Source organism: Gastrolobium bilobum, unplaced genomic scaffold (assembly GCF_033153095.1).
Source record: "Gastrolobium bilobum isolate Gb01-03AN ecotype WA unplaced genomic scaffold, APGP_CSIRO_Gbil_v1 utg32472, whole genome shotgun sequence".
NCBI lineage: Eukaryota > Viridiplantae > Streptophyta > Magnoliopsida > Fabales > Fabaceae > Gastrolobium > Gastrolobium bilobum.
This window is the reverse complement of record NW_026898916.1, coordinates 444933-463581: the sequence shown is the minus strand read 5'-3', so window position 1 is coordinate 463581 and position 18649 is coordinate 444933. Positions and strand designations below refer to the sequence as shown.

Below are 18649 nucleotides of genomic sequence, written 5' to 3'. Positions count from 1 at the left end.
ATCATGTAACATAAGAAACATATTTTTCATTATATATATATATATATATATATATATATATATATATATATATATATATATATATATGGAAAAATTACTCTTATACAACATAAGAGTAGTTTTATTTCCTACATCCATCGAAAATCGTGACATTTTTTTTTTCTTTTTTTTTAATGGCGGGTCCCATCATATGTGTGTCTACAACATAAAAGAAGATTTCTCATGCAACTATTAAATGAACCCATATATATGTGTGTGTGTGTGTGTTTTTTTTTGGAAATAAAATGCCTTATTTCATTGAGTAGATTTAGATGAGAACTGATTAAGAGTAAAGGCCTTCTTCATATCTCAAGGTCACTAGCTTAGTGCTAGTGATGCCAAATTTCAAATTTGGTAATTGAACGAATTCACAAAAATTGAGAAGTGAAAGAGATAGTATTGTAGCAGGAAGATCAGATAACCAAAAAAGAGATAGAACTTGGAACGCACCACATCTTAAAGTCTCTCTAATTATTTTGGATCTTTCTATCAAAATTTTATTCGACCAACGCATGAATCAAAACTAAAAGAAATTAGCTAAAAGAAAAGAAAGCACTGCACATTACAAAAAACCAAACTCAGGCTGAAAAAAGCTTGAGATCCCAAAATGAAGTGAGAGCTAAAACAACAAAGGGAGTGCGATAAACTTTTGTAACCAAAATGAGTCGAGTCGAAGTGATAGTTTGAAATCGTGTGGGTTATGTGATGCATTTACTAAGTATCATAAATCTAAGTGACTTAAAAAATTTCTCTTTAAATTATGTTTTTAATTTTATCTAAATTTAAAAGTATCCATGGAATTCACAAAATATTTGTTAATTAAATAATATCATAATAAATTAACTGATATAAATTGAGTTAAAATTATTTTAATAAGATTAACGTGAAATTTTCGTTGTAAAAAAACAGTAATAAAGCGAGTGATATCTATTAATAAGATTAACATGGAAGTTTTAATTATTTCATAAATAGCCCCATTAACGGATACAACAAAGAGGCTCATCACTGAGATGTAACATACGCTCAAATTTAGAGAGTAACGATATCCAAATTCGTTAAATAAAACCATTTTTTCTAAAATTATCTCGGATAATATTTTCTTTTTCTTTTTTGGTACGAAGGTTCACAAATTATCTTATTACAAAAAAATCTCACATTTATTAATACAAACAGATTTATTATTTCAACTCCAAGATAAGCTGTGCATAATTTTTTTTAAAAAACTGAAAAAAAAAAAAAAAATTACCGAGAGAAATGTAAACTTGTCCTTTGTTCAGCTCAGAAGGACAATCAAGTCATGGCGAGCCCACTCATCATCCTTGATGCAAAACCAACATTGAAATTAAGCAATCAAATCAAAATACAGTGAAAACAGTAAAAGACATGAAGAGCCAAATTTGTCCATTGATCTTTAACAATTTATCCTAGAAAACGTTTTAAATCAACCCTAACAGGAAATTCTAAATGAAGAGGCACAATTAAGCGTTCAACACGAACCAAAAAGAACCCATTTTCAATTTCAAATATCCGGAGCAAAACAGCTGTAGGCAAATTTCTGTGGTCTTTCATGTATCATGCATAGTTCAAACGGAATATGTCATTCAACACATAATAGCTTCCTTGTGGTGTTGGTATCAAATGGAACATCTGAAAACAAAAAAGATTTGAGAAGTTTAGTCATTGTGAATGACAACAGAAATTATGTAATTAATAAATAAGAAAAACCAACTAGAGCACGGAAGAAATGATTTTGATGAACACCAAGTAATATTAATGCATCTAAAGCTAGCAATTCCAGTTCTATCTGGGCAATAATAAATGGCAATTGCAATCATATGAAGACCTTCACTCCTCTATATTCTCAGTAATCAAAATCATCTTCATCTATTACCAAAATTTAGTCCTTTTCTTTGGTTACATAAAAGATCATTACCAATATCACATTACAAAACTCTCAAATTGACAACTAACATGAAATATAGGTATCTTTTTTATTTCCCCTAATGTATCAGAACTTGACAAGTTGTCAAACACTTCCCAGTTGCTTGTTTCATGATAAAAGGGAAAAGAACTTTTGGGTAGACACTCCACCTAGGTAGTAAAGTGCCTAGTTAGACACAAGCCTACTACCCAAGAACCATTGAACGCCTGTTAGTACTAGATTTTGGTGAAACATTCACGGCAAGTTGAAAGGATTTAAAACAAACAATGCACATTCATTAAACACATCAGGGCAAGTGACAAGTAAATGAATACTTCTTTTCTCTCAGCGCCTGGGGGTGGGGGCATTGAGAGGATTTGAAACAAACAGGGCATGAGTCCACAAACATATTTGTAATGACATAAAACCATAAAAGAATTAAAACACAGCCACAAAACTATTACTAAAAACAAAAAAGAAGAAGATCCAACTATAACCATGTAAAAACAACCTCATCCATCCTTTAGGATCATAATGGAGCGCAGCACCACTAGAAAAAACAAGATAAAAAACTTAAACCAAAGGGAGTTGTTAAAACACTTCAAGCTTTCTCACCATCAACACAAAAATGAGGTACAATAATAATTAACAAGATTGGGATTAATAAAACAGAGCAGTTAACTAGAACCGGATCATCAAAATCTAAAACATAACATAACAAAACAAACATGAAGGAATGGGTAGTGTAATTTAAGATAGATACAACACAAAGGAAAAAGATGCAATTTTGACTAATACCCAGTATCCACACCCACACAGATGGGTATCGAATCAAATCAAAAAAAAAAAAAAAAAAACCATGTAAAAACAACCTCATCCATCCTTTAGGATAATACTGGAGCGCAGCAACACTAGAAAAACAAATAAAAAACTTAAACCAAAGGGATTTATTAAACACTTGAAGCTTTCTCACCGTCAAAGTTAACAAGATTGGGATTAATAAAACAGAGTAGTTAACTAGAACCGGATCATCAAAATCTAAAACAAAACAAAACAAACATGAAGGAATGGGTAGTGTAATTTAAGGTAGATCCAACGCAAAGGAAAAAGATGCAATTTTGACCAATACCCAGTATCCACGCTTCAAATCTCCACAAAAGAAAACCATTCCACACAAATGAGTATCGAATCAAATAAAAACAAAAAACAAAATTTCCCCTTTTTCTTAAAAAAAAAAAAAAAGAAATAGAAAAAGAAAAAACATGTATACCTGGCTAAACTTAAGAGCGTGTTGTTCGCCAGCGAGTTGGAGGTTGCCGCTGACGAAGACAAGCATGCCGGCATTGACGCCGGAGGGCTGGCAATCGACGGTGGTGATGGCATGCTGGCACTGCTGGAATGGGAGGGAAGTGAGCTTAGCAACGATGTTCTGAGAACCCTGAATCTTCTGACCTTCGAAAGAGAGCATGGAACCTTCTTGGTAGAGATTGGCAAGGCCACTACGATTGGTATCGAAGGTTGAGTAATAGTGTTCTACAAATGCCTTCGCCAACGCGTCTGGATCCATTTCTCAAACCCGCTTCACCCTAACGCAGTCCCACACCCTCCCTTTCTTATAAATAATAGAGTAAAGACCCTTTTTATCGTTAACAAAAAAAAAAAAAAAATACGGTATCCATTTTAGTCCCTTACAAAAATTAGAATTAGTCAATTAGTCCCTAACAAAGTCAAGGTAGACCCATTTTAGTACTTTTGAGGGACTAATATGGATCTTTTTTGAATTTGTGAGGGACCACGATTTCAACTAAATGGGTTCACTTTGAATTTGTTAAGAACTAACTTACTAATTTATTTTTGTAAAAACTAAAGTGAGAACCGTATTTTATATTAGGGAGTAAAAAATGTATTTAATCTAAATAATACTCTCGTTTGCGGGTGTAAATACATTGTACCGGGCTCGCCTTTTTGGGGGGTTAAATAAATTAGATTTATGCAAAATATTTTAGGTTGTGGTATGAATATTAGTCTTAAACTATAAATTTGTTCTAATCAATATTTAAAAATTAAATGTCTTGAAATAAGTTTATTTGTCTGTTTAAATTTATTCAAAATCTAATAATTAAAAAAATATCATTTTATTATTGAAAATTATTAAAATAATAATTTATTTATTTTATTTAAAATAAATAGCTGGTTTATAGGTTCGATATGTAAAATAAAGCTTATGACCTATTTTTTAAATATGTTTTTTTTAGCCTGAGTCTGCTTTATTTGACTATGGGTGTGTATGACAACTATTCAATTCCCTAGCACTGTTTCTGAAAAAAATAATTCTTTTCTATTTCTATTCCTTGGAACAGTTTCTGAAGGAAAAAATGTGTTTGATAACAAGTTATATTTTTATTCCGAGAATGAGAATTGGGTTTGATAACACAACAAATAATATAATAAAAAATAATTCCTATTAAATATAAAAAAAATTCGGATCATCACTTTCCTTTCCATATGGTGTGGTTATGGTGGTGGTGGCGGCAGGGGGTGGCATGGTGGTGATGGTGCTGGCGGCAGTGGTACGGTGGTGGTGGTGGCATGGTGGTGATGGTATTGGCGACAATGGTGGTGGCGGCATGATGGTGGTGGTTGTGATGGCATCATGGAGATGGTGGTGTTGGCAGTGGCTGCGGTGGTGGAGGTGGTGGTAGGTGACAGTGGTGGTGGTGGTGGTGGTGTAATGGTGGCGATGGTGGTGGTAGTGACGGTAATGGTTGTGACGATGGTGGTGGTGGTTGGTGGCGGCGGCGGTGTCGGTGTCGGTGGTGGTTGCAACAATGATAATGGTGGTTTGTGACAGTGGTGGTGATGGTAGCGGTGGCATTGTGGTGGTGGTAGTGGTGGTGGAGGTTACGGCAGTTGTTGCGACAATGGTAGTGGAGATGGTGGTTGGTGGCATGGTGGTGGTGGTTGTGATGGCATCATGAAGATAGTGATGGTGGTGGCGGCAGTGGTTGCAGCGGTGACGGCGGCGGTGGGTGACAGTGGCGAGGGTGGTGTAATGGTGGCGATGGAGGTGGTGGTGACGGTAGTGGCTGTGACGATTGGGGTGATGGCGATGGTGGTTGCAATGATGGTGGTGGGGTTGATGGCGGTAGTGGTGATGGTGGTGGTGACGGTGACGGTGATAGTGGTGGTTGCAGCGGTGGTAGTTGTGGTGGTGGAGGTGATAGTGATGGGTAGAGGTGGTGGTGATGGCGGCGATGGCATCGTGGTGGTGGGGGTGGTCACGACAGCACTAGTGGTACGACGGCGGCGGCGACGATGGTAGCGGTGGTCGTGTTGGGATGGTGGTGGTGGTGGTGATGATGGTAGAGATGGAGAGTGATTAAGAGAGATAAGTGTTTCTCATTTTGTGCCCGGGAACAAAAAAGCAGAAATTTTCTGATTCTTTTTTTTGTTCCCCAGCACAAAAAATAATCTGGTTCATCCCAGGAACAAAAAAATAATCTGGTTTTACCAAACGAGTTTTCTATCCATTTCTGTTCCCGGGAAGAGAAATTAAAAAAAAAAAATTGATTCCGGGAAGATTGTCATGCGCACCCTATATATAATAAGTAGAGTCTGACCTGATGTAAGGCAAGTAGGGGTGAAAGTGGTCTGGGTTTGGTCGAGCTTTGCCCTGAAAAGCCCAAGCTTATGCCAAAAAATTTCAATTTGGCCTGGTCCGAGCCTAGTATGAGTCTAACTGTTAGTCTGGCTTGACCCGTTTATAAAAAAACAAATGGCCTAACTTGGCCCGTTAGACTGTTAATTTTTAACTTCCAAGCAGAACCAATAATCAACTTCACAAAATACTCAAATTATGTTGATAAAACAAAAATCACAATTTCAACGTCCAAACAAAACTATAAATTACAACAAAACTCATCACAATCTGCATTTAAGTCACTTCCAAAAGCAAAATTCTCAAACTAAATAACATATATTTTATCAGATCCAACAAACAAATCTATACTATGTAAATTAAAATAACTACTTGAATCCAACAAACACATTATGATGCTTGTAGTAGCCAAAAACTTCTCTTCATCTTCTCTACCCTACAAATACAATTCCAATATTACATAAGTTGACAAATAATTTGTAAATATAGAAAACAAAAAACAAGAATAAAGAATAGAAACAAAAAAAAATAAGATTAAGAAACAAAAAATATTTTAACAGATTCATATAGGCAATCTCACATACTGAGATGTTGGTTCCTCCTACATAAAAAATAAAGTCAAATTTCTATTAAAATTTAATCTAATATAATTAAATTATAAAATAATTCCAAATTTATACTTTTTATTTTTTTCTTCAAGTCATACGTATTACATAGCCAATCTACGCCGTATATTAAAGCTTGGATGATATCTTCAGCTAAGCTAAAACGATAGGCATCAATAACTCTTCATCCGGCACTAAATGTTGATTCTGATGGTACTGTAGAGATTAGTACAGATCTTATGCCACTCTCAAAAATAGTATTGGTGATGAAATGAACCTAAGTCCTTCCACCACCTACTTAGCTCACATGCACCAATTGAACTATCAGCATTTGGTACTACTATGAATAATATTATTTTATTTTATTTAAAATAAATAATATGATATAGGTCGGCCTATAGGCTATAGGCCCGGTATATAAAAAAAGCATATTACCTACTTTCTAAATAGGCTTCTTTAAAAGCTCAAGCATGTTTTATTTGACTATATAAAATAGATCAAGTCTGATCTGATATAGGCTAGGCCGTAGGCCCCTATACGTCGGCCCGATCCACTTTCACCCCTAAAGGCAAGTAATAGGTCTCTATTAGACGGACTGATCCATTTATATCTCTAACTCTCATCAACCCTTTTTTTATGATTTCTCCTTGACCTATTTCATTAAAGTTTAATATTTTTATTATCAGATAAATATAAAAATTGGAGTATTCACAAAATAAATATGTAACTAGTTTTGTTATTATCGGTTCAAATTTACGAACGTGTAATTTAAATTATAATCACAATACTGCAATTTATTAATAGTAATTTTTTTTCATAATAAAATTATGAAAAAAACAAAAAACACAAAAATAATAGTTGTAACTTGTTAGATAAAGATGTAATCTTAATGATATAACATTGATAGTAAATACTATAACTTTGTAATAAATGATAAATACAAAACAAAAAAAAAAAAACAACGTCGACAGCAGGGTTCGAACCTGCGCGGGCGAAGCCCAACAGATTTCAAGTCTGTCTCCTTAACCACTCGGACATATCGACTGACTTGTATAAGCTGGGCCTATATTTATATTTAAACTCAACCTCAATTACTAGCAATTATGTCACAAGTAACAATTACAATAAGAACTATTTTGAGTTGATACGTGTGATATCAATTGGCGTGGGTAAACTATTGGTCCTGGTATCCAAAAGTGATAGAAGAACATTCTGTTACTATTTACTTGGAAAGGGTGTATAGTAACCACCATTTTCGAGCACATGCTACACATCCAAACCATTCAATTAAAATGATACTTCCACCAGTGACAACCTTCAAACTAATACATAAGGAAGTATTAATGACATCACTTAAGGCAGTTTCCCATGTTTTGTTTAATAGTGTATTTTTCTACTAATATTCATCTCTTACATTAAGTTCCAATTTTAGTGATGCAGGTCTACTAGAAGTCTAGATGTATTAGTAAAGGTTGGTATATTTTGACCACAGTAACCTGTTTTATATTATGGGGGGGAAAAAACAAAAAACAAACAAAATTTGAAAGGCAACATATAAAAAGCCAAAGGAAATACAGAACTGGAAATGTACAAATCGGCCAAAAAATGGTGGATAACTCAAATATTATACTCCAATGTATCAGTTAACGTGTTTGAAAACCAAAATATGGCATTGTTAAGAACAAAAGGAATAGAAGCTGAAGTAGCCACTGATGAACTTCATATGGTGTATGCTGCATTTCTTGCCATCTTTATCTCCAAGAAGCTAATCTACGTTGAATCATTCTCTTCTATACATTTATCAATGCCCATAGAAATGCAAGGCTTAGAGTACTGTGAGTAGTATTATTACATGCAGAAGATGATGAGACACCAGATCCTGAATTATATACACTTGGGTCTTCAAATTCCCCCTAATATGTCCAATTGGTAGTTACCATGGACGAGTGTGACTTTACATGGAAGAATAAACTGGTTTTGATACCCTCAGAACCAATTAAAACTCAACTCCAACCAATAAAACTTGGTTCCTACGTACATTCCCTGCCACAAAGATAAAAAAATTAAACCAAGGATCTTCAATCACAGCCAAAAAAATTCACCAATGGAGGTCACAAAAGGCAGAATCAACAATTTCTCAAGTCTAGAATTTTTTTTCATTATTCCTATTTTTTCTTTCCAATGGGATAGATAACACTCTCCGGTCTATGGAGAAAAAAGATGTCATGTTTTTATAGGGTTTAGTGTGTGTCATTTTAAGGACATAAGGTGTGTCCTTTTAATTTTTTTACTCTACTACGTATCTGGTAGTACATAGTTATAACATGAAAATTTGCTTTTTTTTTTTCTCTCCTCAATCACGTCAGCTAATGTGTAAAATGAAAAAAAAATAATAATAATAATTTTTTATGTTATAACTATGTACTACTGAGAGTACATAAAGTAAAAAACTAAAAAGACACAACTTACATTCTTTTAAAGATTTTTTCCCCTTTTTATATTGGATAAGAACTGTAATATGTATTTCGTAAATAGCGAACTTACTCAGAGGAGATTATTGAACCTATTTATGCACACTTCTAAATGTCATGGCCAACAGACGCTGATGCCTCCATTGTCATGAATCCTCAGGTTTATATCATCATTGTATTTTCTTTTTCATGATGAAAGGAAAAACCGTGAAACTTCTCTATAAAGTTGTTCAGCTTCAAAAGGTTTTGAAACATATCCATCCATCCCATTCTTTAGGCATTCCTCATGTGTAGCCTGGATCACATCTGCAGTCATAGCCAAAATGGGCACATACCAGTTTGAATTATTTTCAAAGGCTTCAGCAGACCCTTCTCTGTTCGCATGTTCAATCTCCCGAATTCTACGTGTAGCTTCAAAACTGTTGCAAAATGATTGTATATTAGCAATTTGTGTGTAAGTACCAAATGATATGTGTACTTTTAGAACAAAACAAATAGAAAGTTAGAATTTGGGATTCTCAAAAGATTTAGATTCCAAGTGCTAAATATATTTTATGGGGATTAATTTTCTCATTTTACATGAGAAAATTTTCTTATGCTACACACTCAATACATAAGTAGGGTCCACAAAAAAGTGAAAAGACACAAAAATAAAAATGGGACCCACATTTTAATTGTGTGTATAACATGAGAATCTTTTCTCATGTAAAATGAGAAAAGATTAACCCATATTTTATATGCACTAATTGTTTTCAATGTAATGCAAAAGTATAGATAAAGTTTCATTTGATGCAAACTGTCCTGGAAAGAGTTTTCAATTATTCTGATAGATTAATATGAGAATTAAGAACTATTCCTTATTCATAATTATCAAGATTAACAAGAATGTATTAATGTTGCATACCCATCCATTTCTGGCATTTGAATATCCATGAAACATGCATCAAACTGATGGGGTGGCTTCAGCAAAGAGATGGCATCTTTTCCACTTTTTACACAAACCACATCAGCTCCATATTTTTTTAAAGCAGCCTGTGCTACAGTGAGGTTCACATTGTTGTCATCTACAATTAGAATTTTTCTTCCAAGAAGAAGATGGTGGAGAGACAAACTCTGAAGCCCCCCAATTCGAGGATTCCCTTTGTTCCCAACACCCATGGCTCGTTGTAGCGAAGCAGCAAGCATACTTGCTCTCAAAGGTTTTGAGATGACAGTTGGATTATGAACAACTGATGTTACAGTACTTGCTCTAAAAGAACTACTAGAATTGACAAGAATGAACAGCTTTGGAGGAACACCGTGATCAACTTTCCTAGTGCTATTGACAAAGTGAGATGAAATGGCTGAGTCTCTATCCCAGACCTCTTGTTCAATCAGGACCATATTAATAACTTGATTCTCATTGCTTATTGTGGACAAACCTTGATTTAAATCTGAAACTAATTCGACATGAATGCCAAGCCGTTGGATGTGATATCTCGATACTTTAGCTCGAACATGTCTAGGGTCAATAACTAATGCAGTCATACCCTGAAATTCTGATGATGCAGGATGAGGTTGGTTGTTGATTTGCTGACTTTTACAACATTCACTTGAATTTGGACTTCCATTGGTGAAGACAGCTGTAAATGTGAAAGTGGATCCAATCTTTGGTATGCTTGCAAATCCAATTTCCCCGTTCATGAGGCCAACCAAACACTTACTAATGCTTAGACCAATACCTGTTCCCCCATGTTTCCTGGAAATGGATGAACCTACCTGCATGAATGGAGTGAAGATCTTGGACTGATCTTCTAGAGGAATACCTTCACCTGTATCCTCAACAGATACAATCAAATTGATGAGATCATTGGAAGAGGATGAGAAAGAACCAAGAGGTCCCTCTTGACTGAAAGCCTGGAATCCTTCCCAGCTCTTGCGACTATCAGCAACCTGGAAACCACTCAAGGTATCTTTTGAAGTTAATTCTTTCTCAACTTCTATTGAATGGACAACCTCCTCAACAAGATGGATAGTGACAAAGATATGCCCTTTGTCTGTGAACTGTGAAATGATTGCATAAAATCAGTTGTCATTTCTCATGTCTAGAAATAAACATCTCTATTTTGCTTTATAGATAATCATATATCATTATTGGCTATGGTTGGAACACTTAGAAATTGTTTTTTTTATTATTTAAAGCTCCATGAAACTACTAAGGCTGGTGCATGTCTATAAGGCAATTCAAAACACAAAAATGAAGGACAATGGAAGATCTCTAAATCCAAATTGACATCAACTTTCAATTCAATAAATCAATAGAATATCAGACCAAGTAAATGTTGCTTAGCTGACTAGTAAATTAGTCTACAGAATAAATGAGTTGGAAGAGGGTTCAGTTGACACATCTTTTTTTCTCCCTATAGACTTGCCTTAATCGAGTTACCCATGAGATTCGTGATTATTTGCCGAAACCTTCCTGGATCACCTATTAGCTTTTCAGGAACCCGATCTGAGACATAAACTGCCAACTATGCTCCCCCCAAAAACAAAAACAAAAAAACATGAAAAGCAGTCAAGTTATAATTTTGAAAATTCCACCATCATAGAAGGGCATCAAAAGCCTAGACAGATATATTACCTCTACTCCTTTTCCGTGAGACTTCTCAGAAAATAGTGACAACACATCATCCAAAATTGCCCGTATGTCAAACAGCACAGCCTCGAGCTCTAGCTTACCAGATTCAATCTTTGCCTGATCCAAAACCTCATTTATAATTGACACCAGAGCTTTTCCACTGCCCTGTGCTGTTCTGACATATTCCTGTTGGGTTACATCTAGATCTGTGTCCATAAGTATATCCAACATCCCTGAAAATCCAATTTTAGAGCATGGTCATGGCTGAATAAGCTTTTTCTTTTTGTGCTATGCATACACATTGGACACCGTATAGTATACCATAGAAAGAGGACAAGTCTGAGTTTTCAACTCACCTAAAACTCCATTCATTGGTGTTCTGATTTCGTGGGAAACAGTAGCAAGGAACTGCAGTGTTAACAATTGATTAAGCCCGCAGGATAAGTATAACTCAAACCTATAAATAAAAAGTTACAAAGCAACTACAAAAGATCACATACCTGGGATTTTGCAACATCAGCTGCCACAGCTCGTTTTTTAAGCTCCATCATCTCATGGTAATCATCCTCTACTTTGGCAATTCGGTTCACAGTTGCATGAAAAATATGTCCAACAAGGAGTGCAATAACAAGGATGCCAATGGATGTAGTTATTGCAACCCATGGCCACGGTGGTTTTTGTTTGAACCTGTGTCAGCATCAAAACTTGAATGTCATACATAGTTCAATCAATGTAAAAATTAATAAAATAATCCAGAATAGGTGACCCCAGAAGAGTGTTATAACCGATAACTCCAGATAAAAACTCTAAACTATGTATGCAGCTATTGATTAAAGCAAAACCACAAGTTTTGTAAGGCTAATTAAGGACGGTTGACAATAGAACATTAAGGACAGAAACAGAAAACTACTCCTACTGCAAATCTCTTACCTGCAGTGCATCTCGTGTTTCCTGAAAGGATCTCCAAAGTTAAGATGGCTGACATGATGGAACTCATTGCCTGATACATTTGAACCGTACATAGCAATTGGATGGGTATGATTCGTAGTATCATACACATTAACAATTACGGTTTGCTTACTAGCAAGTTGCTGAAGCAATTTCTCCACTAAAGACTCGATATCAAAGACCCCACCTAGATACCTGCACGGTAGTGAGTGAAAACATTGGAATGGTTCCCTCTTAAATTAACTGTGTTCATGAATTGTTTAACCCAATATCAAATCTTAAGTTGCTCAGTAGATTAGTTACATCAGAACTCTTAATTACCAAAAGATAATGAGCAAAATTATGTCAATGATGAAAAAGTCTCTCACGGAATGTCAAATTTTAACAAATTCTAAAATTTATACACACCCATCAGTTTCTTGAATCCTTTCATTTGGGGTTGCATTTGATGGAAGATCTCTCTTGTAGACTGCAAATGTCAGGATAACCCCTAGACGATTTGTTTTGAGCAACCTGAAGGGAGCAGTTAAAACCCCTTTCCCTGATTCTCTAGCACGCAACACATTTTCACCATCTTCCTGTTGATGAAGAGTGACAACCATAATTCCAAATTTGATTTCCATATATTAAAAATATCAAACATGAACAACCAATCCCAATTGAGCTTTGTGATATCCACAAAACCAGAGACTATTCATTTCTCTATTCTCCATAGTAACTAATGAGATGTCCCATTGAGACGAGAGTAAAAACAAAAACAAAAAGTTTTCTCAAAACATAATAAATGACCACTAAAAATTCCAGTCAAAAGTCATATAAATGAATTAAAACTATTCATAATTTTCATATTTGGCGAAAAAGTTTAAACTTTAAATATCAGTGACGTGTGATGTACCCAACAAATTTAGTGCAGGACATATAAGATATTTGAGAAACGTACCTTTCCAGAAAGCACGTCAACAGATATCACGTGTGAAATTGTATCTTGTGCAAAGATGACAGGAGCATATTCTTCATGGATAGGGGATGGCTCCAATGCCTCTGGGACATAGTCATCCTTATGAACCGGGTTCTGTTCCACGGTATCCATCCTCTTTATAGTCCAGCCTTGTTGCTTCTCAAATTGTTCCCTTTCAGAATGAAGCACCCTTATAGCATATGCAACCCCACTTGTAAGGGGCCTCTCAAAAGCAGTTCTTTCTGTATACTTTGCAAAAGTTCTCTGCAGGTTTTATTAAGTTAGATTCATTTGTTACCATGACATTATATTCATCTCGGCTATTGGGAAATTGGGAAATTTACATCTGTCAAAAAAGGAAATTGAAACAAATGAAATAGACTGTGGTGGTGGGGTGTGTGTCTATGTGCATAATAAATGAAGACTTATAAAAAAAAAAAAAAATATCACTCCCCGTTAAACCCGACTAGCGAGTGTGGGTGGAGGAAATCCTTGTACCCAGCCTTACCCTTGCATAATTGCAAAGAGCCTGTTTCTTGGATTCGAACCCATGACCTTTCAATCATGAAGGAACAGTAAATTACCACTGCCTCCGGTAAATGAAAACTTATAATAACTTCAAAATTAAAAGAAAAAGGTAGAGTCAAGCCAAACACAATTAATTAATCAGTTGCAGTAAGGAATTAATTACATCCTGATTAGCAAGATAGTAAAAGAGAGATTAGTAAAGTAACCTGGTCGATGGCAGAGGGGGTCTTGCCATGGTGGAAGGTTGAGATCAGAATGGACATGGCTTGGATATGGTTCATACTCACATTAAACTGATCCTGAAGCATCCTAGCCCTTTCATCACACATGCTGGCCAGAGTTTCTTTCCTTTTCTCAGTAGCTTGTAAGCTCATACGGCAGAAGATCCACAAGGATACTATGGACCAACCCAGAACCCATGTCAACAAAAGTTTTCTCCACAAGGTTCTCCTGACTTTATTGGACCCAATACATTGGTAATAGTGTTGGTTGATTTTGTAACTGTTCCCCAAGATCATCTCCCAACCTCTGAGCCACATCTTGCCACCACCGCCCAAAAAACTCATCTTGGTGTCCATAATTCCACCCCTAATGAACCAGTTGGTGTAAATGACAGACATAATCCAGCAACATAGCACCAAAAGTAGATGCCCCACCTTTAGACCAAACCCCACTACATGTAGCAAACTCATCCACAACAGTAAGCAACACAAGTTAAATTAAAAACAGTTGCAAGAGGTAGTGGATTCTAGCCAATTCCAGGTAGGTAGGCAGGCTAGTGAGAGAACCACTGTCAAATCCACAGAATCTCCACAAACGCTAAAGCCTATGAGAGATAGAAATTCAAGAAATGAAGAAGAAAAACGCCAACCACCTCCCAATTCCTGAAAAACAAAGTAGATTTCAGGGGATAAATTAACAACAACAACAACAACAAAAATGAGACATGACCTTGACAAAATGCTATCTTATCCAATCCAACAATAGCTTCAAATTCAGAATGGCAACACCAGAATATGAAATACACATACCCTTAAAAGAACCAAAGAATCATTCTGAGTTTCTAATTCCAAACACAAATTGATACTTCTTGTTATCTTGTCAGCCACCGGCTACCAACCAAGATGTAAAACAAAAAGGAGGGGCCAAAGACTAACCTGCAAAGATTCGTTTTTTAGCTACCAAATCTGCAGTTTTCATCACACAATGAACAAACCAGACTTGCAGTGCTCCTCAATTTTCCAAAACTAAACAAGAGAACAAACAGAAGCACAGCAAAGTAGCGTTTAAGGTTTGACTACCTCAGCAAAGCTTTTCACAAAGCAGAAGAAGAAAAAGAAATACACTAAGGATTGAAGATAAACGTAGAATGGATTTTAGGAGGAAGAAAATGAAGCTACAAGGACTTAGAAGAATGAATTCACAGACACTAAGATACGAGAATTTGCAAAAGACAGATAATAAGAATATGATCACAACAATGTTTTCTGGTATTGGCCTTTATCTCTTTCCCAACTATCCACTAAAAATAATATAGGGAAAATAATCGAGCAATAACTAATATTTTAACAAAATCGCATTTATTATAATATAAGGATTTAATGTCTTTAATATTCAGAGAGATAATTTTATCTTTTTATGTATACATAAAAATAAGTAAATTCATATTTTTTGGGGGGTTCACATACTTTTATTTTTACGTATGGAGAAGATAATTTTTTTTTTAAATATTTCAATCGGTTTATTGTTTTGTAATTAATCTGATTCGGGACGGGTCCAGATTAATGTTTTAAACTTCTCCTAAAGTGGTACTGGAGAGAATCTAACACATGTTCTTACTCTCAGCTTCTATGCGCCAACTGAACTACCATTATTTGATTGTAGAAGATAACTTTATCCCTTATAAATATATCACACTCATAATATAATAGTATAATGATAATGTAGATAGCAGAAAAAGGCTTAGTTCCACTCAGCAAAAATCACTGCTTTTCTCAACTTTGCTTTGTTTTGCTTTGTAGTTGTGTTCCCATCCCTATCCGTCCATGCCACTTGACAACTTCTACACGCCAAGTCGTTAACTCTGATGAGTGTGTTTGTAATTGCATTGCTGTACTTTTGTTCACAGAAATGCCCCTGCATGGAACAAGAATTTCAAGAATAAGCATAAACTTTTTTCTGCATAATGGCATTAGATACCCTTTTACTTTTCAAAATTGCCATGGGACGACAGAGTCAAAAGGACACAAAAGAGTAGGTAAGGAGATAATGGCATCCATGCTTTGTGCTCTCAAGGTGTTATTATCCTCTCTCTTTTTTGTTTTCTTTTCCTCCTATTTAAGCAGTGTTTTGTTGCAGCTAGCCTTCCACATCCAACTTTACCTGAACTCAGTCCTTAAATATTTAGGAGTTTATACTGCAATTATTAAACTAATCAAAATATAGAGTTTTTACATAAAGACTTCAACCCCAAAAAATGAAAATAAAAAAAAATAGGTACCACGAAGACAAAGAGAGAGAGACAAAGAAAATTATGGTAAATAAAACCTCATTAATAATTGTTAATAAAATAACCTGTCACCAGTACAAAAATGACAATGTAGTTGTAACAAACACCTCAAACCTAGTATAGCTACTAGCTAGGTTGGGTATTCTATTCATTCTGTAATCAGATGGTGTTGTTTAATTATTTTATACTAAACATTTATATAAATTTGGGATAGGATAGTGTAACAACTAATTAGGATTACTATCAATGTTATTACCAATCAATTTCATCGTTAGACCGATTATGTTATTTTATGATTATTTTTATTTTTATCTTTGTATGGTTATGATTCCCCATATTTAATGTGAAAGCGTTAAATATGAGAAATTGTAATAAAACAAAGGTGAAAATAAATATAAAGTATTAAATATGAAAAATAATAACCATACAAAGATGAAAATAAATATAACCGATGGATCAACATAATCGATCTAACAGTGAAATTGATTGATAGTAACATTGATTATAATCCTAATTGGTTGTTACAATATATTTTCCGTATAAATTTACATGTAAATGTTTATATATTTATTGTTTGGAAAATTTGTTTGTCTTTTTAAATAACACAACTTTTGTCATTTCACCTCTTATAAAAAGATGTGATCCGTATTTTTATTTTTATTTTGTCCACTCTCTCCTCTATAATCTTTTTCTTTTTCTCAGTTAAAATAATACAATTTTATATCTTTTAAAATTAGACGCATTTTTTTCTTATTGTTTTGTTTTAGGGAAAAACTATTCTTATATCACATGACATAAGTTTTTTCTCCTACACACCCTTTGATAATTGTGCCACCTTTTTTTTTCTTTTCTTTTTTCAGGTGGTGGAGCCCACTAGTTTGTCTCTATAACATGAGATAACTATCTACTTTAACATGAGATTAATAAAATTATTTGTTTTAACATGATCTATCTTTACGATATGTTTAGTTGATAGGAGGCAATAAAAAAGCAAAGATAGGAGAAGGAATTTGGTATTTGGCAGTAAATAAATGGAGAGCTTCAGGGGCAACATTGCCAGTAGAAAAAAAAAATTAAGTTAGGGAGAAAGTGGCAGGGTTAGCATCTAAGTTAGCAAAATAGTAAATAAGAGGAAAAAAAGTGGCAATGAAATAAGGGGCACTTTAATGAAGGGGGAGGTTCGGGTTCATGGGGTAAGGTAAGTGATTGGGCCATCACTACCCACTTCTTTTTGGTGTCCTTCTGACAGTGACGTCCCACATCAGCCTCATCAGTTCCAATCACATTCTCCACCGTATAAGTAATCTCTTTCATAATTAAATTCTATAAAATTTAATTAATTATTAATTAAATGGAGGTGGTGGGTATCGAATTCGTGACATCAAGATTCTGATATCATGTAAAGAACTAATTTAACACAAAAGCTTAAATTGTTATATAAGACTATATTAATAGATTTATATATCTCTAACATATAGATTCACAAAATCAACAATTAAGATTTGGTAAAAAGTTTGACACCAAAAATTTGATACCGATATAAAAGGATACTGTCCCCGTAAAAAAAGATAAGTACGTAATAAATACAAAGTAAAATATAAGATAAATAAATATAAGAAAACAATGAGATTTATATAATATTAATCATAAAAAAAGAGTAGAATAATATTGTTAAACATATTATTATCATTTTAACTTTGATAAGTTATATACCGAATTTTTCATATAATTTTGTAAATGGAATAAGGGATCTGAGTTATCCTAAAAAAATATTGGTGTGAGCTTGATTCCATTCACTGGCTGAAAAAAAAAACAGCTAACCCTTACCTATGTCACAAAGTATAAGAAAAGTTATATGATTTAATTTTGATATTATTTAATAATTTTAATATGTTGTGTATTATTAAAGTTATAAGTTAAAATAATTAAATATCATCAAATAATGATTTAACTTTTTTTATACAATACGTTTGAATTAAACTCAGAAATTTATCACGAGTAAATATACGCACGAGAGAAAGTTCGATTCCAATACTTATTGGAGAAAAGAAAAAATCATGAAAACTCGATTAAAGTAATTTAGTCATGTGAAAATATATCAATAAAGACTGTGATAAAAATAATGTTAATCTGCTCAAGAATGTTCGATTGAAACGAGTAGATGAAGAATCAAATAAAAATATTAACATAAACAATTAAAAGAAATTTCCAAAAAAAAAAAAAAAAAGTTTTAGTTTGATTTAACTAATATTAATTAATCAATACAACCGACATTTGATTAAGGCAAGGCGTGATTATCACTGTTAATATTAACTCACTAAAAAAATATTAGTATTGAAACAAATGCTAATACTTTGTACCCCTTCTAAAACAATTGGTCATGAATTGGTTTAAA

The 18649-nt window shown here is 34.1% G+C and overlaps 2 protein-coding genes and 1 non-coding gene across 3 annotated transcripts; all 3 read right to left on the bottom strand.

Moving 5' to 3' along the window:
- Positions 1–1318: 1318 nt before the first annotated feature.
- LOC133285494 (nuclear transport factor 2B) lies at positions 1319–3563 on the bottom strand. Its single transcript, XM_061482734.1, has 2 exons — positions 3231–3563; positions 1319–1686 (listed from the first exon to the last, which is right to left on the bottom strand). Exons 1-2 carry the CDS (start codon positions 3525–3527, stop codon positions 1612–1614), a joined length of 372 nt encoding a protein of 123 aa, XP_061338718.1. The 5' UTR covers positions 3528–3563; the 3' UTR covers positions 1319–1611.
- A 3622-nt stretch (positions 3564–7185) lies between these two features.
- On the bottom strand, positions 7186–7267 carry TRNAS-UGA (transfer RNA serine (anticodon UGA)). Its single transcript has one exon. It is a non-coding gene; the product is annotated as a tRNA-Ser (tRNA).
- A 542-nt stretch (positions 7268–7809) lies between these two features.
- LOC133285462 (histidine kinase 3-like) lies at positions 7810–15222 on the bottom strand. Its single transcript, XM_061482694.1, has 12 exons — positions 14903–15222; positions 13952–14629; positions 13200–13481; positions 12668–12837; positions 12242–12454; positions 11812–11998; positions 11668–11719; positions 11315–11544; positions 11106–11204; positions 9599–10737; positions 8768–9113; positions 7810–8266 (listed from the first exon to the last, which is right to left on the bottom strand). Exons 2-11 carry the CDS (start codon positions 14435–14437, stop codon positions 8882–8884), a joined length of 3090 nt encoding a protein of 1029 aa, XP_061338678.1. The 5' UTR covers positions 14438–14629; positions 14903–15222; the 3' UTR covers positions 7810–8266; positions 8768–8881.
- Between the last annotated feature and the right edge of the window lie 3427 nt (positions 15223–18649).

Excerpts from the sequence above, each read along its gene's own strand:
- LOC133285494 (XM_061482734.1), bottom strand. The coding sequence starts at position 3,527 with ATGGATCCAGACGCGTTGGCGAAGGCATTTGTAGAACACTATTACTCA. Across the intron at positions 1,687-3,230 it reads ACGCTCTTAAGTTTAGCCAG|ATGTTCCATTTGATACCAAC; the intron begins GTATACATGTTT and ends TTTTGTTTTCAG.
- LOC133285462 (XM_061482694.1), bottom strand. The coding sequence starts at position 14,437 with ATGAGTTTGCTACATGTAGTGGGGTTTGGTCTAAAGGTGGGGCATCTA. Across the intron at positions 12,455-12,667 it reads AGGATTCAAGAAACTGATGG|GTATCTAGGTGGGGTCTTTG; the intron begins GTGTGTATAAAT and ends ACTACCGTGCAG. Across the intron at positions 11,545-11,667 it reads ACCAATGAATGGAGTTTTAG|GGATGTTGGATATACTTATG; the intron begins GTGAGTTGAAAA and ends TTGGATTTTCAG.